Source organism: Paramisgurnus dabryanus, chromosome 18 (assembly GCF_030506205.2).
Source record: "Paramisgurnus dabryanus chromosome 18, PD_genome_1.1, whole genome shotgun sequence".
In the NCBI taxonomy this organism is placed as follows: domain Eukaryota; kingdom Metazoa; phylum Chordata; class Actinopteri; order Cypriniformes; family Cobitidae; genus Paramisgurnus; species Paramisgurnus dabryanus.
The window spans coordinates 14166528-14188050 of record NC_133354.1 but is presented as its reverse complement, the minus strand read 5'-3'; the positions used below and the strand labels follow the sequence as shown (position 1 = coordinate 14188050).

The 21523-nt window shown below is 37.2% G+C and overlaps 4 protein-coding genes across 8 annotated transcripts; 3 read left to right on the top strand and 1 right to left on the bottom strand.

The window, feature by feature from the left end:
- The first annotated feature begins 188 nt into the window (after nucleotides 1–188).
- ghrb (growth hormone receptor b) lies at nucleotides 189–11958 on the top strand. 5 transcript variants are annotated; one of them, XM_065286787.2, is made up of 10 exons: nucleotides 189–239; nucleotides 332–398; nucleotides 3387–3472; nucleotides 5539–5674; nucleotides 6315–6493; nucleotides 6655–6839; nucleotides 7085–7226; nucleotides 7310–7400; nucleotides 7799–7868; nucleotides 10413–11958. In XM_065286787.2, exons 2-10 carry the CDS (start codon nucleotides 355–357, stop codon nucleotides 11262–11264), a joined length of 1785 nt encoding a protein of 594 aa, XP_065142859.2. In that variant the 5' UTR covers nucleotides 189–239; nucleotides 332–354; the 3' UTR covers nucleotides 11265–11958. The 5 variants fall into 5 exon arrangements, with proteins under 5 accessions (XP_065142859.2, XP_065142861.1, XP_065142863.1 ...); XM_065286789.2 differs by lacking the exons at nucleotides 189–239; nucleotides 332–398 and adding an exon at nucleotides 1342–2036; XM_065286791.2 differs by lacking the exons at nucleotides 189–239; nucleotides 332–398 and adding an exon at nucleotides 2787–3179.
- Nucleotides 11959–12089: 131 nt separating this feature from the next.
- Nucleotides 12090–15358, top strand: LOC135776236 (coiled-coil domain-containing protein 152). Its single transcript, XM_065286797.2, has 8 exons — nucleotides 12090–12431; nucleotides 12523–12628; nucleotides 12963–13031; nucleotides 13150–13214; nucleotides 13477–13579; nucleotides 13705–13832; nucleotides 13921–14016; nucleotides 14094–15358. Exons 1-8 carry the CDS (start codon nucleotides 12369–12371, stop codon nucleotides 14217–14219), a joined length of 756 nt encoding a protein of 251 aa, XP_065142869.1. The 5' UTR covers nucleotides 12090–12368; the 3' UTR covers nucleotides 14220–15358.
- A 2-nt stretch (nucleotides 15359–15360) lies between these two features.
- Nucleotides 15361–19685, top strand: nim1kb (NIM1 serine/threonine protein kinase). Its single transcript, XM_065286796.2, has 4 exons — nucleotides 15361–15572; nucleotides 15881–16171; nucleotides 16278–16546; nucleotides 16626–19685. Exons 2-4 carry the CDS (start codon nucleotides 15898–15900, stop codon nucleotides 17370–17372), a joined length of 1290 nt encoding a protein of 429 aa, XP_065142868.1. The 5' UTR covers nucleotides 15361–15572; nucleotides 15881–15897; the 3' UTR covers nucleotides 17373–19685.
- Nucleotides 19686–19815: 130 nt separating this feature from the next.
- On the bottom strand, nucleotides 19816–21255 carry gadd45gb.1 (growth arrest and DNA-damage-inducible, gamma b, tandem duplicate 1). Its single transcript, XM_065287770.1, has 3 exons — nucleotides 20957–21255; nucleotides 20644–20851; nucleotides 19816–20548 (listed from the first exon to the last, which is right to left on the bottom strand). The coding sequence occupies exons 1-3, from the start codon at nucleotides 21097–21099 to the stop codon at nucleotides 20435–20437; spliced, it is 465 nt and encodes a 154-aa protein (XP_065143842.1). The 5' UTR covers nucleotides 21100–21255; the 3' UTR covers nucleotides 19816–20434.
- Nucleotides 21256–21523: the final 268 nt, after the last annotated feature.

Here is a 21523-nt window from a genome sequence, read left to right as displayed (position 1 = left end):
AACTTTTTATAATATTACAGTTCTGATTTAAGTCATTTTGAGTATGTAAAGGTGCCCCCATTTATATAATCACATTTGAATGTACGTCATGCCACCACACTATTGACCAGCAGGGTCAAATTTCAGTCAGGTTTGAGAAGTTTGATAGCTGTGTACCTTTCCAGTGTTCCAGAGTAACAGCACTTAGAAATTAGGGTTACATTATGACATTGGACACAACAGATCCTGGTTCAGTAGCTGTATGAATAATTTCCTTTTTTATTCAATTGTATAAAAACATGTAAATGACCTTCTTTTGTAATGTATAATTAATAGTATGCTTGTTCCCCAGGAAACAGACTTTTATTAACAAAGATGGGGGGGGGTCTTCTTTGCTATACCTCGGCAACAGAGATTAAGTGAGTTAGTATATCATTCATACATTTACATTTAGCAGATGCTTTTCTCCAAAGCAACTTACAGTGCATTCAGGATCTACAATTTCATCAGTATGTGTGATCATTAGGAAATGTTGAACCCACAAACCTTTGCACTGCTAACACAATGATCTAGCAATTAAGCTACAAGGACACATTATAAGCCTATATTTTTTTTCTCATTAACCCTAATACAAAGATATGAATTGATACATTCATGTAACAACAGCATTTGGAGAAAAGTCAGAAGGCACCAGCTGTCACTTGTTTAATGTTTTAGGATTTTATATTTGACCCTGTCAATATCAAGGTTATAGTTTCACATAATGTTTTTTACATCATGTAGGAACATTTTATATGGAACCAGTAAATTACCAGAAAATGACTTTAGCTGGGTTTTTACCTTTTTACAGACAGAGTCATAATTTAAATGCCCGCTATGGGGGCATGTTGTCACAAAAGGAAAATGGTTACATAACTGCATTTTTCTGTTCTGTATTGGTGGAAATCTATGAATGACAAACCAATGGTGATCTGCTTTCAGTCAATAAGTTTTTTTTATCATTTTATTTTATGTCCTCTGGCCATATTTAAATGTAGGTTGAAGACAGGTATTCTCCATAGCCTTTGATGATCTTGTTAATTTAATGTTTTATTATGTTTCATTAATTTGTCAAGTTCTTCAATAGCATTTCTGTATCCAAATCCTTAAATATGTGAGCATACAGAATTTGACTACGCAATAAAATATTATTTGGAATAAAGGGTGCTGCACAGTTTTAATATAATAAAAAAGCAAAGATCTGACATTTAACTTAATTAACTTTGTCCTCCACCTTTCCCCCTCAAACTTTTTTTTACCACATGCTTGTGTTTCTCAGTATTCTTGTAGTGTCTCACTCGGCTAGTGTTCACTGCAAGACCACTCATGCACGTGCTTCACGTCTGTCACGTGTAACCATTATGTTCTGCGTTGTTTATCTTATATATACGCGCCTATTGAACCCACATCATAAATCTGATAGCTTGCGAAAACACAGTCATAAATGAATTTTAACGGTTTGCACTTACAGGGGTTATACATTGCAGCACTGACTGCCTGGCTGCGAGGATTCGTTTTACCCGCCGCATTCTTCTAATAGCACGCAGTAAATATAGATAAACATGCACGTGAACGAGAGAGTCGAGTGTGAACGCGCATTAGTAGTGGGAAAATTGACGCCTGTTAGGGCGGAGTCCAATGTACATTTATGTTTCGACTGCGAAAGTACGTAAGAGTAGTATACTGTTGAAGGTTTGGAGCCTTGCTCGTGGTACTTCAAGGAAAAGTGACGCCATTCCTCGAATGTGTCCTAGAAAAACTAGAACGGATGCTGTTGGAATATAGAGTGCAGGCAGATGTCCAGTTATAGGATCGGCAGTGGTCTACATGTCAAAAGCAGAAGTCTAAAGGGTCGAGGACTTTTTGCGAGATTTCTGGAAATTCCAAGGGAATAGAAATTTATCCAAGCTGTGTGAATACTATGCGAGAAACTCGGTTCCCTGAGGAATACTGCCATCTAACTTCAGGATCTATACTTCAGTTTACTATAACGATTCACAATCACACTCTTTAAAGAGGTGAGTTGACGTAACGAGTATTTCTGTGATGTATATATTGTATAAATAATTGTTTATGTCATTGATTGCTGGTGCAGTGGTTTCAGTCAGTTGAGTCATTTGCCTTCTATTATTTGTGTATTCGTGAAATAAAATGAAACACTACATTGTGGATTTTCAGTGCAAAGGTTTTAAGTAACGTAACTGCATTAAGTCAATTTTTATTGTGATTACTACGTTGTGATGAACGCTTGGTTGCATGATGAAATACACAGAAAACATCAGAATGCATTTATAAAAATTGTGATGGTATTAAAATCGATTTTTTTCCTGATGTTGTGTTTTAATATGGATGACAAAAGTCTGTTTGTAGATATAAAAAAGGTGGATAGTATTCCCACAAAAATACTATAGTAAACTTCTACTATAGTAAAGTGTACTGTAGTAAAAAACCTAGATGCTGTAGCGTTTTAAAAACCTTACCATAAAAATATTAAAAGATTATTAAAGTATTTACTACAGTTTGTCAGTTTACTATAATTAATACTACAGAATAGTGTAGTATACATTAACAAGTATTTGTATAGTATAGTACACAATTTTACTATAGTAAAAGTTTACTACAGTATTTTTTCATGTAGGTCATTTCACACAGATCTATTTAGTGGAAAAGTGATATGTGACAGTTAACTGTCTGATAGTTGCTATATGTAATATTAGGTAAACACTGATCACCACTGTAGTTTGTTTTGTTAGCTCTTTGTGATTGTATTTTGGGTTTTGACTATCTCAGGCTCCTTTCAGGAAAACCATATCAAACCCAGTGTGGCAGTTGTCAACACTCTAATGATGTATTTTGACAAAAGCACAGGCTGTACCCAGTGTGAATGTGTTATCTCTGGACTAGCCCTCTGGGTAGTGGGTATGAAGGCCATTTAAATCTTATAAAGGCTGTGATCTGTATGCGGCATGCAGTCGTTAGGATTTCTGGAAAGATGTTTCTGAGAAGATGTTTTCCAGAAGAATATTGGACTCGAGCCATTATGCAGACGGGATATATTTCACAACCACTGGCTGGAGCCTTGGCTTTAAATGCATGTCGTGTCCCACAGAGCAGTGATTTCGTAATGCTACCAGTATCATAGACTGATTGACATTTGATAAGTACTGTTTTTTGCAACAAAAAAAATCAAATTCATAATTTTATTTTTTTTGTCAGGACTTTGTCAGGAAAGGAAATTTCCTAAATCATTTAAATAAACTTCAAAACAGAGAGCCTGAGGATTAACTGTATGTATGTCTGTTCTCTGCTGGTTGTTTGTGTTATTTTCATCGTTGCTTGTTAACTGATTTATGTTTTGGGTTTCACAGGGACTCTACCATGGAGCTCATCCTTTTCATCTGTATCTTGTTTGCCACTGCTGTGGAAACACAGACCGTGCCTCCTACAGTGCAAGGTTTGTGAGTTTATATACGCCATGTCTTCATGTACTAATCCAACTTAACATGTCTATTAGAAAATAATTTGAAATGTTTAAAACTGTCTGTGGACATTAATGCACAATTACATCCATTCCTTTTATCTAATCATGTCCTTAAAATGTTTGCTGTGGAAAATTGTATGTAAACAACAAGTAAACTGGATGTTTTCTTTGGAAACCCACCCATTGTTGCACCCTCTCTGAATAGTTGTGACCCTGGAACACAAAACCAGTTATAAGTAGCACGGTTATACTTGCAATGAAGCTAAAAATACATTGTATGGGTCAAATTGATCTGTTTTTCAATTTTTTATGCAAAGATTATGTTCCATAAAAATATTTTGTAAATTTCCTACCGTAAATATATCAAAACTTTATTTTTGTGAATGGATGAAATTGCTAATGACTTAATTTGGAGAACTTTAAAGGCGGTTTTCTCAATATTCAGCCATTGATTGTTGTAAGAAACACTGATTTGGCTTTTTGCAAATGTTCAGAAAGTCTAGTAGTATGTCTATAAGTGTTTGCTTTTTGTTATAACGGGCATTCGGCAAGGTCGTCAAACCAAAATGCATGCAGAAATAAACTGATTCATGTTTTGCAGAAAGTGTTTGAACAGGAATCAGTATATTAACCGTAGTTTATTGGCTTTGAGAATTAAATTAATTTGTTGGACTACACTGTGCAAATTTAATTTGGCTTTTAGCCTGCCAGGTCCCTACTCTTTGCATGGCCAATTCTGAATTATTTTATTTTTAAGTGTCTTCTTTTGAACATGACTGTCATTACGAATTCAAGCAAATGAAACGCTTTCTGTATAACAGAGAGATCGTAGGAGTAATGCATGCTGCTATGTTTAAATTGCCTTACATTAGTTTCTATGGGAACTAATATGTCTTTGCAGGCAGTACATTATCATTTTCAATTTACAACTATTTATGTAGCATAATGAAATTAATATGCACATTAGTGCTGGGCAAAGATTAATTGCGATTAATTGCATACAAAATAAAAGTGATATATATATATATATATATACATTTCTGAAATGCAATATGTATATGTGTGTGTTGAAATATACATAATAATTACACACAGCACACACACTTATATTATACAAAAATTTACTTTTATTTTGTATGCGATTCATCGCTACTTTTCCCAGCACTAAATCATTATTTGTGTTGAATGCAAATAAATTTGGTACATTTGTAGGTTAATGAATGAAACTACTATTGACATATTAAAACACTCACACTGCTGCATACAAACAAGCCCAGTTCACAAGCATGCTCACACCTTCCTCTAGTCTGGTAATCACAGGAATAAAAAATATTCGACAGAATTTACTGAGAAAACTTCCTACAAATTACAGTGTTTGTAACCAACCAATCTGAATGCGTAGACCCATAGTTGCTTATCTATATGACCTCAATGCAAAATGGGATTATACTAAATGTAATTTTAGCCATCAGAAATCATCAGTCAAGGTTTTATTTGTAATTCAGTCTTAACGCTGACAACAAGTAGCTCATGCGAGACTGCAGGCAGTAACCACACACTGCCACTCAAATGTTTCTACATGTGAAAAATGCCTGCACACATTTCCAGGAAAACACAGCTGACAGCCTCACAGTTATTATGGCCCAACTGGGATTTAAGTTACATCCTGTTAGCTGGTTTAGACATTCATGGAAGTGGCTTTATGCAGAGCATTACTTCATATCTTAATGATTTGCTTATTTAAGAATAAAAAACTAATACGAAGTAAAGAAGTCAATTAATTATTGCAGATTATACGGCACTGGTAGTATATAAAGTTGCATGATTGAAAGCAAATGACTCACATTCATGTGTTTCTTATGAAGTACCATTTATAATTGTCAGTGATCCACAGCATTTAGCTTTATTGTTAATATTGGCATCAATGCAGTAAAGCATATCACAATAAAAAAACCTTGATAGTCCTGTTTTTATTCTGTTCCATCAGACTTCTTGGAAAACGTTTATGCAATATTGACAAAGGTGCACTTTTTTTTTAGGTCTGGCTTTCAAATTGCCTCATCTGACGACCTGCTTCTCCCGAGAGTTGTTGACTTTCCGTTGTCAATGGAAGGTTGGATCTTTCCAGAACCTCACAGAACAAGGGGATCTAAGACTTTTCTACATATTAGACAAGTAATATAAAACAAAAACAACAACAACAACAAAAAACGATATGGTAACACAGTTGTTACCCAGCTTGTGAAAACCAAGTTAAAGTCATTTTTGTGATATGTAAAGAACATTCTGTGATAATATAACCTTGATATCTTTAGAGTAAGACCATATTATAAATTGAAATTAAAGTGAAATCAAACTTTAATTCTCCTAATCTAATACTGTAATTAGATTATGAGACTTCAGACTGGATTTCACATGCACGGTCACATTTTTAGCACATGTAAAGTGAAAGAGATTTAAAATAGTTTGAAGTAAAATACAGCAGCAGTTACACTAGTGACATTTATCAGGCTGGGCAAAAAGCTAAAAAATATTCAGTATGTGAACTTATTTTTCATCCTTTAAATCATTGATTCACATAAATGAATCAAGCACCATTTTTACAGTACAGTAAATTAAAGTTATATCATAGACACTATTTAAAAAACATCTCACTCAGTCTCTCATGTCTTAGAAATGAATAAAAAAAGAAATGTACCATTGCCATGTCATAAATACTTTAATTGTTTAAATTGATGAAAAGCGGTTTTGTTGTCAGACAGAAAAATTACTGTTCTGTCATTTTCTGACTACTGTTGTCTTCCTTCATCTGCAGGGATTCGAAGAAAACTGAGAGGAAATGGAGTGAATGTCCAAGTTACAGTTCCTTAAGGAAAAATGAATGCTATTTTAACTCCACCAATACCGTCATTTGGAAACAATATACGATCCAGCTGCGTTCGCGCTCTCTTGATGTTGTTTACGATGAGATTTCCTTCACCGTAGAGAACATCGGTAAGCCATATCATAAACATAAACTATGACCTTTCTGTTGTTTCCTTATTGGCATGCTTTAAAGTCATAGACTCTTAACCCTAAAGATACCCACCACCAGCCTTTACAGGATTTTAAGCATGTCATGACTGTTTGTTCATAGATGTTCTTGAATTCTTTAGTGTTTCCAGACCCGCCCGTGGGACTAAACTGGACTGTGCTGAGCATGAGCGCCTCTGGGTTAATCAGTGATGTTGTTGTGAGCTGGGATCCGCCCCCTTCGGCAGCAGAGAACGTGAAGACGGGCTGGATGTCGCTGGTGTATGAGACGCAGTACAGAGAAAAGGATTCAGAAAAATGGATCTCAGTGAGTCTTATGCAACCTTGTGCAATCAATGCATCCGCACTGTATTCACTCCTAATAAGAAACAGACAAGTTAAATGTGTTTTTCTGCTAGAGTTCCTCATAAAAACTCATTTCCGAGAAAGCTTATGAGTCATTAAACCAGTTCACTGTAGTGATGACTATATTCAGACATAATGAGTTCCAAACATTAAGATTGTTTTGCTTCCTGTGCAGTCAATTAGCCTTGTATCTCGCTCTCTGTATAGCTGAATAATGGCAAAATCACACAGGCGTATATCTACGGTCTGCGCAGCAACTTGGAATATGAAGTCAGAGTGAGATCACAAATGAGAGGTTACAACTATGGGGACTTCAGTGAATCCATCGTCATACTCGTTCCCTACAAAGGTCTGATTTTAGATGATATCAGTAGGTGTTTATGAAGTTAATTGTATTTATTCATTGATTTGAATGTCCTATTTTAATGGCAGAATCAAGGATTATGATTACAGCTGTGTTCATCTTTGTGGCCATCGGTATTGGCGTTACCTTGATGGTGTTTATAGTTTCACGCCAACAAAAGTAAGTTTCTACTCTGTCCATACATTCCAATGTGAAGGAAATCTGTCAGAAAAAAATGGTCAAAAATGGTCCCTAGCTGTCATAGGGGCGGTACCTTTTTAGAAGCTACATCTTTGCACCTCAAAGCTACATATTGGTACCAAATGTTTACACATCTGTACCTAAATGGCACACATTGGGACCTTTTTAAGAGGATTTTTTCCCCAGTGACAGCTTGGGCTCATTTGGCACCATTTTCTATTAGAAGTGAAGGATTTCAAAGATTTTTGTTATATTCATGTTTGAGCAGCCACTGGTTTAACCCTTCGTATTGCTTTCGACTTATATAATAATGGCTATTCCACTAAATACCTAGTATTTAAGTTTTTTTTATACGTGGCATGTGATTTCTGTTCTAGACTGATGGTGATATTTCTGCCACCTGTACCTGGACCAAAAATCAATGGCATTGATCCAGTGCTTTTAAAGGTTTGACACATACCATGATTTTGCTATTCAGAGTGAATTCAGGTTGAAAAAGTATTTCAAAAGGTGTCCCATTTGACCTGAATTCACCCTATATAACACACAGTGCTTAACAAATCTATTAGTCCACCTGTTTATTGATAGTTTTCAGTCACATGACTTAACATTGGGGTTAGCTGTCAAGAAAGTGGATTTCTACGAAGAGGCATCATAAGGCGGTCAATTTTCCTTCGGTTTCGTGCTAAGATTACCGTATTTTCTGGACTATTAAGTCGCTCCGGAGTATAAGTCGCATCAAAAAATGTGTCATGAAGAGGAAAACCATGTATAAGTCGCATTTATTTCGAAAATTATTATTCTTTTGGGGGCTTTTTGTTTGTAAAGTCTTTCTACCGTTGTCTTTAAGTTAATGGTCGTTTCTCAATGTCAAGGATACTTCCTTGGCAGGACTATTCCTTACAAGTCATTTCTTTCTGAGGCTAGGCGAGGCTCCTCTTTAGCATTCGGAGAACACGTAAAGGGAACAGGCTAGCAAGTGCACGTCATTGCGTCATTATGTCAGTAAAAATGTGTGCTTTTGGTGCTGCGCGCATAGGATTGTGGGTGATTTGAGAGCGCAAAGGATACACATATGCATCCTTTCCTGTATATGGGATATTTTTCGAACGAAGGACTCAGTCCTTGGTTGCAATTCCAAGGATCCTCGACATTGGAACAGTCCTTCGACGGATATCGGTGACGTAGCATCCTCGAAATTCTGGCTTCCGAGGATCCTTGCTTGACATTGAGAAACGGCCAATGTTTCAGTTAGCAGTTTTTTTCAGGGGTAGGCTACAGGAGCATAGACTGTAAACAAAATATGTCCGACCACGGTCGCCGCCATGTTACGTAAAAACGTCAGTTTGGAGCCAAGGCATGCGCAGAAGGAATCGTCCGTGGAACCAGAAGCGGAGCCGCGGTATCAAACTTCCGCCCAAACGACCAATTCAACCATGCCAATCATAACGACACGTCTCATTTCTATAGCATCAAATTACTAGCTAAAAACCTAAAAAATACGGTATTTAAATGGCCTCTTAAAAGAAACAAAAATTATGATATAAACAAATACTACATGTGTAGGGCACTTATATACATTATATACATCACCCGACTCCATATTTTAGTCACTAAAAACCATCAGATTAATGCCAGACCTTCACATTGGCTATATGCTTACATGTATTCCATAAAAAATTCCTGGCCTTATTACTGCAGTCAGGACAATATTTATATTAATATATCATATTGCATTGTATTATAATATATTAAATCATATTAATTAACTCTTTCACCGCCAGCGTTTTTAAAAAAAGTTGCCAGCCAGCGCCAGCGTTTTTCATGATTTTCAGAAAAGTTTAATATCTTCCAGAAAATGTTCTTCTTCAAATATATAAACATACAATATACCAAATGAAAGAACAGACCCTCTGCTTTCAAACAAAAAAAAACGTTTCATCCTACCTTCAGTGGTTCTTTTGTAATCAGCTTTTGAATATGGGTAGGTTTCTGCAAAAACACCACATTTTGAGCAAAAAGTAGAGATAATTAAATTTTTGTGACTGACTTTTCATAGAGATCCCATTCAGAGCGATCTTTAAAACAGACACGGACATGCAGCAGCTTGCCATTGGGCAATACTTCCAGGTTTAAAAAGTTGCGGATAATAGTGGATAATAGCGGTATTGCGGAAATACGGAAAAACTCGTCATTGGCGGGGAAGCATTTTCTCTTGATTGACGAGATATCTCGTCAATGGCAGTGAAAGAGTTAAAAACAATGAAGTTCAGAATGTAAAAAAATACATGGATTGATATATGCAGTGTTTACCTTTGATGAAGTGGTCACTGTAAATACGAGTGTATATTGACGCCTGCCATTGTTTCCCCTCACTGGGGACCGAGGCACATTTATGGCACAAAGTTTACAAATTCCTTTCTGGGTTTTTGTCTCTTAAGGAATTTACTAAAAGCATAGCCCAGGCTTGTCTCCTCGTCGGCTAGTGCATTTTATTGCACAACAACTATTCAGTATATAAGCTAAACTAATCACTCACTAATCACCTGCGGACAACAGCAGATGGTGCTCTCTTGCCCATGGGGCATTTCAAGTGCGTGACGACACATGAAAACTCAGTTTGTCTCAAAAACCATCCATCATCGTGAAGTGCCTGTAATGTGGACTGGACTCTTTCTATTTCACAGAGTTTTTGACGTTTCACCATTTTGAACAGGAGTGAGGAATGTTACACTGAATTAAAAAATGTATATCTATATTTGGCCCATTCAAGTTCTCTCAGAGTCAGAAATTAATCAAGCAAAATATTAAACTATTAAAACCTATTTTTCTATTGGGCATCTAAATAAAAAAAAAAAGTTTTTCACTATTTTTTCTGCTCTTCTTGTAGAACATTGGGTGGTGGTCCTATAAATTTGCTAAGCACTGTATATATAATTTGAAATAAACAAACAATTTTCTTTACATTTCTATGTGCTTGTTTCTCCACAGAAAGGCCAGCTGATTGAATTTACGTCAATTTTAGGCACCCACCCAAACTTGCGTCCAGAACTGTACAGCAATGATCCATGGGTGGAGTTTATAGAGGTGGACTTTGATGAACCACATGAGAGTCAAGAGGAGCTCCTGATCGCAGACTCATCTGTCTCTAACTCGCCTCAAATGTCCAGTGGGTTTAGGGATGATGACTCCGGGCGCGCCAGCTGCTGTGACCCGGACCTGTCCGATCATGATCAGACCGATCTTCATCATCCTTCAGCCAGTGGACACGACGGTTTCCACTCCCTGTCTCACACTCAACCTGCGCCTGTCTCTCCACAAGAAACTACCTGGCCAAACAGTCTTTACTCTCAAGTGAGTGACATTACACAGCGTGGTGAAGTAGTTCTGTCTCCAGAAGAGCAAGAAATCGCCTGCTGTCATAATGAAGCTGTGAAGGATAATTTAAGAAATAAGAGAAAAGAACTTCAGTGGTCGACTGTAATTCCTGATGAAAGAGGCTACACCTCCGAGTTTACCGCCAGTGCCATCAGTGACCAACACGGTAATCCAAACCCAAACACAACAGACCAGTCTCTCTTCACAGAACAGTGTCAAGAACCACAGATGCCATTCAGAGAACCTCAAAACCTGAGCACTGACACTTCGCCTCTGTCCGCAGCATTTCCCATCCTTGCAAAGCCTCCCAGTCCAGAGTACACAGTGGTAGATGGGGTTGACTGGAAAAACAGTCTCCTCCTAAAACCAAATAAACAAATGTCCCCACAGAAAACAGTTGTAAAGACTATTCCAACTCCTGGAGGATATTTGACTGCTGACTTGCTAGACAACATTACTATTTAACTACAAGTGGAGGAGCATCTCAGGATGTATCACAGAACAGAATTATGTTTGCTTTTATGTTTGTGGGATATCTGACATGGTTGGCCGACACCAGACAAGCTTAAAAGAAAAACAATCGGCCCATAATGAAAAAATACTTTGGTTTAAAGTTAAAAAATGGTTGTATAAGGCCTGGAGTCATTTTTATACTGATCATTATCACGATTATCACAGCTTTCCTCATATAGGTTATTCTGAGCCGACATTGAAAATTGTATCTGGATGTTTACTGTCATGGGAAAATATACCAACATTTCATGTTCTCACATTTTCACTGCTTATAAGGCATGTAAATAATACACGTTCAGTGCACTAACCACTGTGTCTTTGTAAAGTGCCTATTTTGGATTTTGCTTCAATATCAGTGTTATAAAAAAGTATGTTCACATTTGGGTTTGAATCATGGAGATTGTATGTGTTCATGTAAATTATACAGGCTTTTGTTCGATGAAGGACTGAACAGATTTCCATGCCACAATGATGTAAATACTGTCAACTTGTTATAACAAACCTGTCTCCGTGCTGCATTAGGGCCTTGCTTTATCAGTATTGTTTAACAAAGCACATAGTGTACATTTCAAATGGGACATTTTTGAAATATTTGCCTTTGTAATATAAAATACTTCTTTAAAATAAAAAGGCAGCACTTCTCAGATATACTGCTTTTGTACAGGTTTTGTACTCTGACATACCACTCCTGTAATCATCAAACAGCTACAGAGATCACGTGATATTTCTAAAACAAGTGGGATAATAAAATAAGTGACGAACTCTTAACCTCTTAACTATTAATACTATATAAAAATATTAATGGACTTTGTAGCAGGCCGTGTGAAACGCCCTTTAGACGTGTTTGGCTTTATGCTGTGCTGCGCTGTCTGATCAACGCGTCTGACATAAAGTATCGCGAGAGCAATTCAAAAGTTGTGATCTCGCGGTACTTTTTTGTCATATGCCGATCAGACTGCCAAACTAATCTGCTGACGGGTACTTTAATTTAAAAATAAAAATAAAATAGAGTTTTAAACGTCGCCTATTTAATTACTTGTTACTTAGACCTCCATCATGAAAAAGGCGACTTCCGTCGACCTGGATAAAATTATTACAGATTTCATCCAGCTGGAACATGTGAGACATTTAAATGTAACGTTATACGTAAAATTGCATCAACTACCCTATCTGAAAAATATGTTCTGAGGTAAATGACTGTGTGTTTAAGAAAATAATCGAGATGAAAGGGGGAAATACTAAACTTGAGATACAGCTGGACGAGACTAGCAGACTTTTAAAACTGGCCCAGAACAAGGAGAAACAGTTAATTGAAGGTAAGGATTACGATGGAATAAAATATAACAGTGTAAAAAAAAGCTTTAAAGTGCTACATTAATATACATACGCATTAACGCACAAATTCCACGCGTTGTAAAATAAACATAACATAAACGTAATGTAAAAAAATTTAATATTTGAATAAATGCTTGTCTACAAGATGAACCTGTTTTAATCTCTGCTGCCCTCTAGCGACGTAATGTAGAAAATGTGGGCAATTTATTTTGTTTTATTTAGGTTGTGGGTTTCTGTATCTATCTAATTTAAACTCTCTCAGTTACAGTGTACTTACAATGTTTTATTGTCATGATGTTGTTTGTTTTTCTGCAGAGAAAGATGGACTTTTAGAAACTGTCAAAGTTCTTCAGCAAACCGTACAACAACAGTGCGACCTCAGAGGTAGGACCTACATAAATCATCATAATCCGTTGTATCAATATTAATGTAAATAATTGCCTTTTGTCGCAGTCCCTTATGGCAAAAACAAGCGTGCATTGTTTTGTTGACACCTTTGTAGTTGAAAATCAGAAACTGAAGAGTGCAGCTCTTCAGATGAAGAAAGAAAATGAAGTCAAACTAGAGGTAGATGTTTTTTCTTTATTGACAGTCGCATATAATGAATAAACAAAACACAAATCACTTACATCTCAAATGTTTTATAACAATTTGTTGAACAAATACACAACAAAAGCAATAAATCATTAAAATAAAATAATAAACTGCTATGAGATCATACTATAAATAACCTAAAAAAATTATTCAACGTAGTATTGTTTTAATGTACTGCTGTTGAAAAAGCACTTTGCGCGTGTTTGTGCTCGATTCCGCCCACTTGTGGTTGTAGGAAAACAAGGCTCATGTTCAGAGACTGGAAGCTGAGATGCGAGCTTTGAAAAATCAACACCAGAGGGAGTTAGCCGACTTTGCAAAAGAAACACAGAGGAGACGTGCGTGAAAAGTCCCAATTCATATCTTTCTTATATTATCCATAAAACTGACACAGCCACTATAGTTTAGTACTGTTACACATTTTGCAGAATTAAATTAACTTTTTACAAACTTTTTTTGAAAGTGGAAGCTAAAGATGCCGAAATGAAAGTTGCTCTTGAGAAAAACAGATGTGCTTTGGAGCAGATGAGGACGCAGATCAGGGAAAAAGAGACAGAAAAGCAAAGTCAAATCATTAAACTTCAAATGGAGGTAAAATAAGTGACACTCTTTGCCCCGGAGCATGAGCTACTTTCAATTGTTTGTGTGTGTGGCTGTAGAAATCTTTTATCCTTTGCAGTTTGGTGCTAAGCTTGCGAGGGCCCAGAGCATGACAGTAAAGAATCAGACACATACACAAGCATCCAGCCCTCTCCCACAAAACATCTTTAAAAGAGTAAGTCATACTGCAGCCTATACTGCAAAATACTGTCAGTGGCAGAGCCTTTTTTGTCGATGCTTTTGTGTTTTCAGAAGCTCCAGTTCATTCAGGAGGAGAAAAACAAAGAGATTGAGGCCCTGCGTCAGAGGGTGCGAGAACTGGAACAGCAGAGCCTCCATGGGGTGATAGGCTCTCATCAGAAGAGAAGGAAAAACTAATTTGTTTGGATCTGCCCATTGTGACATGTTATGGGCCACTTTCATTCATCCGTTTAAGTTTGCCTGTTTTTTTGAGTTTTAAAATGTTTCTCCCTCAGAATATTTCTGAGTATTCTTAAATGTAAAGTTGTTAAATCCATAATCTCTCAGTTAATCCTTCATTTAATTTCAATGTTTTGGCTGCCGTTCTTTTGGTTAACATTGAAAATAAAAGTATATGGCTGCGATTACAGGAGAGGTTATTCAAAAGGAGGTGATCTGGCAGGTGACTCGGACTTCGAGAGATTATGGCCTGTGTGCTCTTACTCGTGTCCTTAAACAATAAAGCTAGTTCAAGATAAAGCTTTTAATCTCATCAATAGAAACGCTTGGTAAATCTGACTCTACTTTATGCTCACACACACATGCCCACGCCTACAAATGCACAAAGTCTCTCACATGACATCAAATAAAATGCTGACTTAGTCAGATAATCAAACTAGTGGTCATTTTTTGACTGGATTTATAACATTCTTATATTTTTAACTCTAAACAATTATTAAAAGCATGCTTATGATGAATTAAAAATAATTTATATAGATGAGAGAAAATGCACAGAAATATAGGGCTACACAAAGAAAACCACTGATAGCACCTTGCACATGCTGTCTTTTCATCACAAGCGTGGCACATTTGAAGGTTGGCAGACTAGTAATAATCATATTATCAGTCAAGCCCTTTTGTTTGTCAGAGAGGACTGTACTAATCTCATTTAGTAATGCTGTTACATAACATCTGATCCTATACTGTAGAGTCAGAGATCAGACAGGTTAAGATCACAGGCAGTCTCATCTCTGGGGTCTTCAGACCTTGGCAACTTAATAATATATAAGGAAAGGATCAAAAGGATCAGTGCTTGCCATTTATTCATTTTTGCTTTTCTATGGATTTTGCCTTTTGTGTATAAATGCCATTGCCTCGGACAGTTGGGAGGATTAAGGAAGCTCTAAATAAAGCCGGTAGATTAAGAAACATGATACAGGCGTGTTCTGCCTCACTTTGACAGAGTGGAAGGCGCTGACAGACACAGCTGAAGAAAGAGGAGAATATTTTCAGGAGAAAATCCAAAATTATGCCTAAAGGAAACTGAAGACACATACCTTATAATCATGCTGTTATGAAGAAATATCAAAGTCAGATTTTCTGCAAGTTTTACATTATGTGACAAGATGATCACCTGTGAAAAACAAAACTTTTTTACTCTATATTGACAATATTTCAGGAATCTAAAAAATGTGGACATATTCTTTGACTGCTAATATTATAAAAAAGAAAAGAAGAGATGATCTTGATTCCAGAATGGTGTGCCTCATGGTAAGATTTGTTGTTTTACATGTCAGTGTTTGCATTTTATAACATTGTTTAACTGTGTGAATAGTGGGCTATTATCATATGTTACAAACAAAATCACATGCACTATAGTAAAAATGCATGCCCACAATTTTTATAAAATGTATTTTACACACATATGTCTTAATATTATTTTGTAAAATGCTTTTTGTCAATGGAAAAACGAACAGATGTCCACATGCATTACTTTTAACATTAAAGTGATTTCTATAAATTGTACATATGATAATCTGATACAAATCAGTGCTTCTTGGTTCTTGTTTTCATTTTAGCCTTAAGCAGCTACAAAATGCCTTCAAGGGCAAGTCAGGTGCGTCCACAGGTGCACCGGCACAGCCTCTACACCCTGACAGACAGCTCAGAATGTGGTTCAGAGAAAGAAGATGTGGACCCTTCCCTTCACCTGACACCCCTAGAAAAATTAACACTAGAAATGTGCAATAATGAGAATGTCATAAAAGAACTGACTGTGGGCAGGCGGGTGGGCTTCTACAAAGTCCGCGGTCAGATAGGATGTGGAAACTTTTCGAAAGTCAAACTGGCCCTCCACGCCCTTACCAAAGGTATAAACCTTTACAGGATGACATCAGACTGAAAGAGAAACAAGTAAAAAAAAGGATTAATTAGTTACATGTTAGTGACATCATCCTGTGTTTGTGTGTCTTGCAGACAAGGTTGCTCTTAAGGTCTTGGATAAGATGAGGCTTGATCTGCAGACCCAGAAGATGCTGAGCAGAGAGATATCCAACATGGAGAACTTGTATCACCCAAACTTACTGCAACTCTATGAGGTTTTGGAGACTCCAAGTCGGTTGTACCTGGTTCTGGAGTTTGCGGAGGAAGGGGACCTTCACACCAGAATCAGCACAGCAGGAAAACTCTGTGACCAAGAAAGCAAGATTATATTTGCACAAATTCTGTCAGCAGTCAAATACATGGTAAAACATGTGCCAACAGCAATACTTTGTAAAACTTTTTTTTAAAGTTGTAAACAAATAATTTGTGTGTTCATTTCAGCACGAGAACAACATCATTCATCGAGATTTGAAGGCTGAAAATGTTCTTTTTACCAGCAACACATGCGTAAAGGTGGCCGACCTCGGCTTCAGCACAAGGGTCAATAATCGTAACCAAGCCTTAGATACATTTTGTGGTTCTCCTCCTTACGCCGCTCCCGAGCTTTTTAAAGATGAGTCTTACATCGGGCCACCTGTGGATGTATGGGCTATGGGCATCCTATTGTTTTTCATGGTGACTGGCACCTTGCCTTTCCGTGCTGACACTATGCCCAGATTGAGGCGTGCCATCCTTGAGGGAGCCTACGTCCTGCCGACCTGTGTATCAGCTCCTTGTCAGAGGTTGATCCGGGGCATCCTGAAGCCAGAGCCTTCTGAAAGATGTGCGCTGGACCAGATGCTCGGCTGTGAATGGCTGCTGCCAGTGGAATTATTCCGACCTGTTCCTCCCTTATACCAGCTCAATCCCATCCATCTCCTAGAGGGGGAGCTAGACAGAGACCAGGTGGAGGTAAAAGCTATTATGGAAAAACTGGGAATCACTCAGCAACTTATTCTTAATAACCAAGGAAAGAGAATTCGCAGTCCTATTACAGGAGTTTATCGTGTATTGCTACACAGAGTTCGAAAAAGCAGGGGGGCCGAGTCTGCACCAACAATTAGTGGTGTTGTCAAAGATCCTAAAAGAGACAGCCTGCGTGTTTACAGGAATCTACGGCACTCTTCAAAACTATGTGTTCTTTCTTAATCAGCTTATCTTTGTGGGACTTTCTTTTTTCACAGACAATTTAATGCTAAAGCGCACCTATTTCATTGCTAAAAAACAACGTTATTTTGTGTAATTGGTATAATACAATGTGTTTGTGTGGTTTATGGTTAAAAACAGACTATTTTCCACATATCATACATTTTTTGTAGCTCCAGATTTTACTCTCTTGTAACGCACGGATTTGAAAAGCTCTGTGTCTCTGATTGGCCAACTAATCTGTACGTTGTGATTGGCCTGAATACCTTTGACGTCAGCAGGAAACGTGATGCTCCTTACCACGTTTGAAAGATTCGGTTGCTAACAGAAGTTAACTTACAGGCTATGGGTCCGAAGCGGGAGGATTTATGATAATGACGGTCTTGTCTACATCACCAATCCCAGGAAGTTAACTGTTGCCTACAATCTGTGTGTTTGTTGTAGTCCAAAAATATTTATGTTGGAGACAATAACTCGCGTCATTGTCTACTTTGGGGTTTGTACCTTTTGCATATTGTTAACATGTGCTAATACACACTTACACACCAAAGTAAATTTAAAAACATGAATCGGACCATCTTAAACGTGTTATATTATTGCATTTAGCAGACGCTTTTATCCAAAGCGACTTATAGACGATTTCAGCAGTAACAACATAAACAAGCGGCTGTCGCGGTCCGCACGTAACTTCCAGTAAACTCTGCTGAAAATAAATAACAACAAAGTTCTTTAAACGTAGTTTATTTATATAACAAGCAAAAAAAAAAAACATAGATTTCTAGGAAACCAAAACATTTGTTATTTTCGATGAGGCATTTGTTCAAGAGATCAGTTTAGCAACTAGTCAGACCATTAAAAAAAAACGAAACCGGAAGTAAAGTTCTGATCCAGACGTGTATTGCGTCAGATGAAACCGTCTATAGTGCATAACAAAGCATACATTTTACCAACATGTGTTTCTTGGGTTCGAACCCATGACCTTTTGAGTTGCTAACGCAATACTCTACCACTGAGGTATGCAGGAGCACCTTGTATAATGTGTTATTATTACTAGTCAGTCCTTTAAGAAATTCATTTAAGAATTAAATTCTGTGGTGAGTTGTAAGACTAGTGTACCTACATCATGGGTCTTTTACAGGGGGTCAGGGGACCCTTGGGGGTCCGTTGTGATATTCCTGGGGGTCTTCCAAATATGGTTTTAATACAAAAGGTTTTTTTTATTTTAAATTAGATTATGCATGTATTAAATATAAAAAATGTATTATGTAATGATTTTTTAAAAATAATTATTTAATAAAAAATTCAAACTTAGAATGAAGAGTAGAGTGTTTTCACAATAAAATATTCGACATTAAATTAAATTAAAATGTTATCACTGTAAAAAAAACAATTGTTGTTGCACTTAAATGTTCAAAGTTTAGTCAACTTGAATTTTAATCAATTTAAAATTAATAAATTCAACTTCTTTTTAGTGAAGAATTGCTATAAATTATAAAAATTAAGTTTAAGTAGCTTATTAACTCACTAGTCAAAAAAGTTGAAATTAATTGTAATTTTAAATGGATTAAACTTAAACATTTAAGTTCAACAAGGAATTTTTACAGTATGACAAAAAGTATTATTTTATTGTCTTTATTTCATAAATGTACTGGGGGTTCCTGCTCATCAGGGTCCTTGGCTTAAAAAAGATTGAAGACCTCTGTGGTACATTTTAACAAAAAGACATTCTTATTGTGTTCACAGTATACTTTATATTTTCCTATATATATTTTTTAAAAGCGTAAGTTTTATAATCATTATGTAATATGTAAGTGTAAATATTTGAGTTTTATCATATCCACCAGCTGTTTTATATTTTTGTAAATAAAATATCTAACATTTGCCTACTCTTTATTTAAATCCATGCTCTTGCCTAACACAGCTTGCCCCACTTTCCTCTACAAACTTTTCACTCAGTAGGCATACATAATCAGTTTCCAGCCTCTGTGCGTTTTCATTAAGGCCCTCTGTCAACGATGCGAGCTGCAGCAATCCGTGCAGAAGCCACAGGCGGTTTGTAACAATACAGCAACTGACAGGGAGCAATACGAGTGGCAGCCCAACACTCACCGCCTTCACCTCCCATCTGCGCAGCCTGGCAGATGGAGCAGCGTCGTAGCTCAGACATCTGCCGGGGGAACAATGACTTCCTTGTGCTGGGGCCCCCAATTTAACGGGACAGCGCGTTACCATTGTGTTGTAGCTATACACATGCAGATCAGTGATGGCTGCAGATGGCAGCTGACACTATGTGCTGCCCCCATTGAGATACTTTAGAATGACAACTTTAATACCATAACCTCACAGATATGTGCGTGCAATGAAGTTTTTCGTCATCTGCTGCAAAAGTAAATGTGACACAAAATGTTTTTGTTTTTAATTATTTATTGTATGTATACATAATTTCTACAATGAATAAATTGAAAAGACATATTTAAATATTTTTCTCATCACATATTTCTAAAGTTAAACCTTTAGAGTGTTAAGTTAACTTTTTTTTTTACTTTTCTTTGTCATGGTTATTTTTCTAAAGTGAAACCTTTAGAGTATAAGACAATTCTGGAAAGTGGAAAGCACATTGCTGACAATAAGGTACGTTATATTGTGCAACAATTACATTTTTAAAAACGTCGGTGATGTTAAAGTCCATTTTTTAAAAACGTTGCTTCGACGCACCGCCGCGTCCTCTGCGTGTCCAACGCATGCGATATTTGCTCTGTAATAAACAGAGGCAAAACTCGCTTCTCCTTTCTCTCCAAACCTCATCCGCACAAAGAATGAGGGCCATTGTGTCGCTCTCGTGGCATACCTGACCTCATTCACATAAAGAATGAGGATCATCTTGGCATGGACGTGACGAGAAACGACGTAGAACCGCGAGGGCCACTCGGGCCTGACTCGCGCTGCCTGGACTGATAAGCCTCCTCAGGAGCATCCAGGGATGTGGAAACATCATCATCCTTGATTCAAAGGATGAGCAGAGTATTCCTCAAGGTTTACAACATCTCAGCAAAGAAGTGTAAAGATCAACGCTCGGGCAGGGTGATCTCAGGAACCCAGTCGTTATAACTGCGACTTTCCTCGCAGAACAGGTGGAGCTTTTCTAAAGCAGGATCTTCCCACGAACCATCAGCTGGGTTCTGTTGTGAAAAATAAAGCGCAATTAATACCACAGCAAACACAGATATTTTGTGTTTTACTTTTAAAATAAAACTGTTTAATGTAGGCTACATACCGTGATGAGCACGCAGTGCGCATCCTCAAATTCTCCTGACTTGTCGCCAACAATTTCAGCTAGACGCTGCATGTCGTTAACCCTGACGATGCTGATGTCGTTGTCAAAACAGAAGGCTTGGATGAGAGTAAAGTGGATCTGAAGAGCGATGTCACACTCAAAGTCCTCATCTATCGCCAGGACGCAGAAAGACACGCTGTCTGGGTCACTGAAACACAAGAAAAACAAGACATAAGTATCACTTTAAAAATGACAACACTTAGCATGAAAGTTAAACGTGTTGCATGAGAAAATCTATGAACGGAATACTTACACATTCATCACTTTAGCAGATTCATAAACACCAACGGTGAGGCATTCGTTGTTTTTGGCAAAAACCAAAACTTCTTCGAGTGCTTTCCCAGTGCACTGAGCTCTCTCGATGGGCTTCTGGATGACAACTTCCTCAAGAGTCATGATGCTGGTAAGGATAGGTGATACGTCCACAAGGGAGATGATAGCAGGTCTGCAGTTGGAGATAATCCGAAAGGATTGGTGCTGGAGTAGCGCGTGCTTGGTCTTTTTATACTCATCGGCTCGTGGTGGCTATGAAAGAGGCGTCTTCTGATTGGTTCATCCTGAATGGTGTATTGCTATGCTAATGTTATTGTCACACTCCGGCTCGTGGCAGATTGATGAGGGCTGTAATGTCACTTTTAGGGCTTATACTTTAACTGTTTTTGTTGTTTTGTGAAATAAAACTAAAAACTGTGTTCTCAAAAATTTGGCGTAAAGCTTGAATAAGAGGGTTGTTTGATTAAATGTAGTCTTATATTATTAGAGAAATGTACTATTCAAAGAAATTGTTTGTATGTTTATGCACAAGTGCTTTAACATTTTG

Bases quoted from the DNA above. Each gene is read 5' to 3' on its own strand.
- ghrb (XM_065286787.2), top strand. From the start codon at position 355: ATGGGGGGGGGTCTTCTTTGCTATACCTCGGCAACAGAGATTAA. The intron at 399-3,386 runs GTGAGTTAGTAT...TGGGTTTCACAG, and splicing joins ACCTCGGCAACAGAGATTAA to GGACTCTACCATGGAGCTCA. The intron at 3,473-5,538 runs GTTTGTGAGTTT...CTTTTTTTTTAG, and splicing joins CGTGCCTCCTACAGTGCAAG to GTCTGGCTTTCAAATTGCCT.
- LOC135776236 (XM_065286797.2), top strand. From the start codon at position 12,369: ATGAAAAAGGCGACTTCCGTCGACCTGGATAAAATTATTACAGATTTC. The intron at 13,215-13,476 runs GTAGATGTTTTT...TTGTGGTTGTAG, and splicing joins AAAATGAAGTCAAACTAGAG to GAAAACAAGGCTCATGTTCA. The intron at 13,833-13,920 runs GTAAAATAAGTG...TATCCTTTGCAG, and splicing joins TCATTAAACTTCAAATGGAG to TTTGGTGCTAAGCTTGCGAG.
- nim1kb (XM_065286796.2), top strand. From the start codon at position 15,898: ATGCCTTCAAGGGCAAGTCAGGTGCGTCCACAGGTGCACCGGCACAGC. The intron at 16,172-16,277 runs GTATAAACCTTT...TGTGTCTTGCAG, and splicing joins CCTCCACGCCCTTACCAAAG to ACAAGGTTGCTCTTAAGGTC. The intron at 16,547-16,625 runs GTAAAACATGTG...TGTTCATTTCAG, and splicing joins TGTCAGCAGTCAAATACATG to CACGAGAACAACATCATTCA.
- gadd45gb.1 (XM_065287770.1), bottom strand. From the start codon at position 21,099: ATGACTCTTGAGGAAGTTGTCATCCAGAAGCCCATCGAGAGAGCTCAG. The intron at 20,852-20,956 runs GTAAGTATTCCG...CTTGTGTTTCAG, and splicing joins TCTGCTAAAGTGATGAATGT to TGACCCAGACAGCGTGTCTT. The intron at 20,549-20,643 runs GTATGTAGCCTA...TTTTCACAACAG, and splicing joins CGCACTGCGTGCTCATCACG to AACCCAGCTGATGGTTCGTG.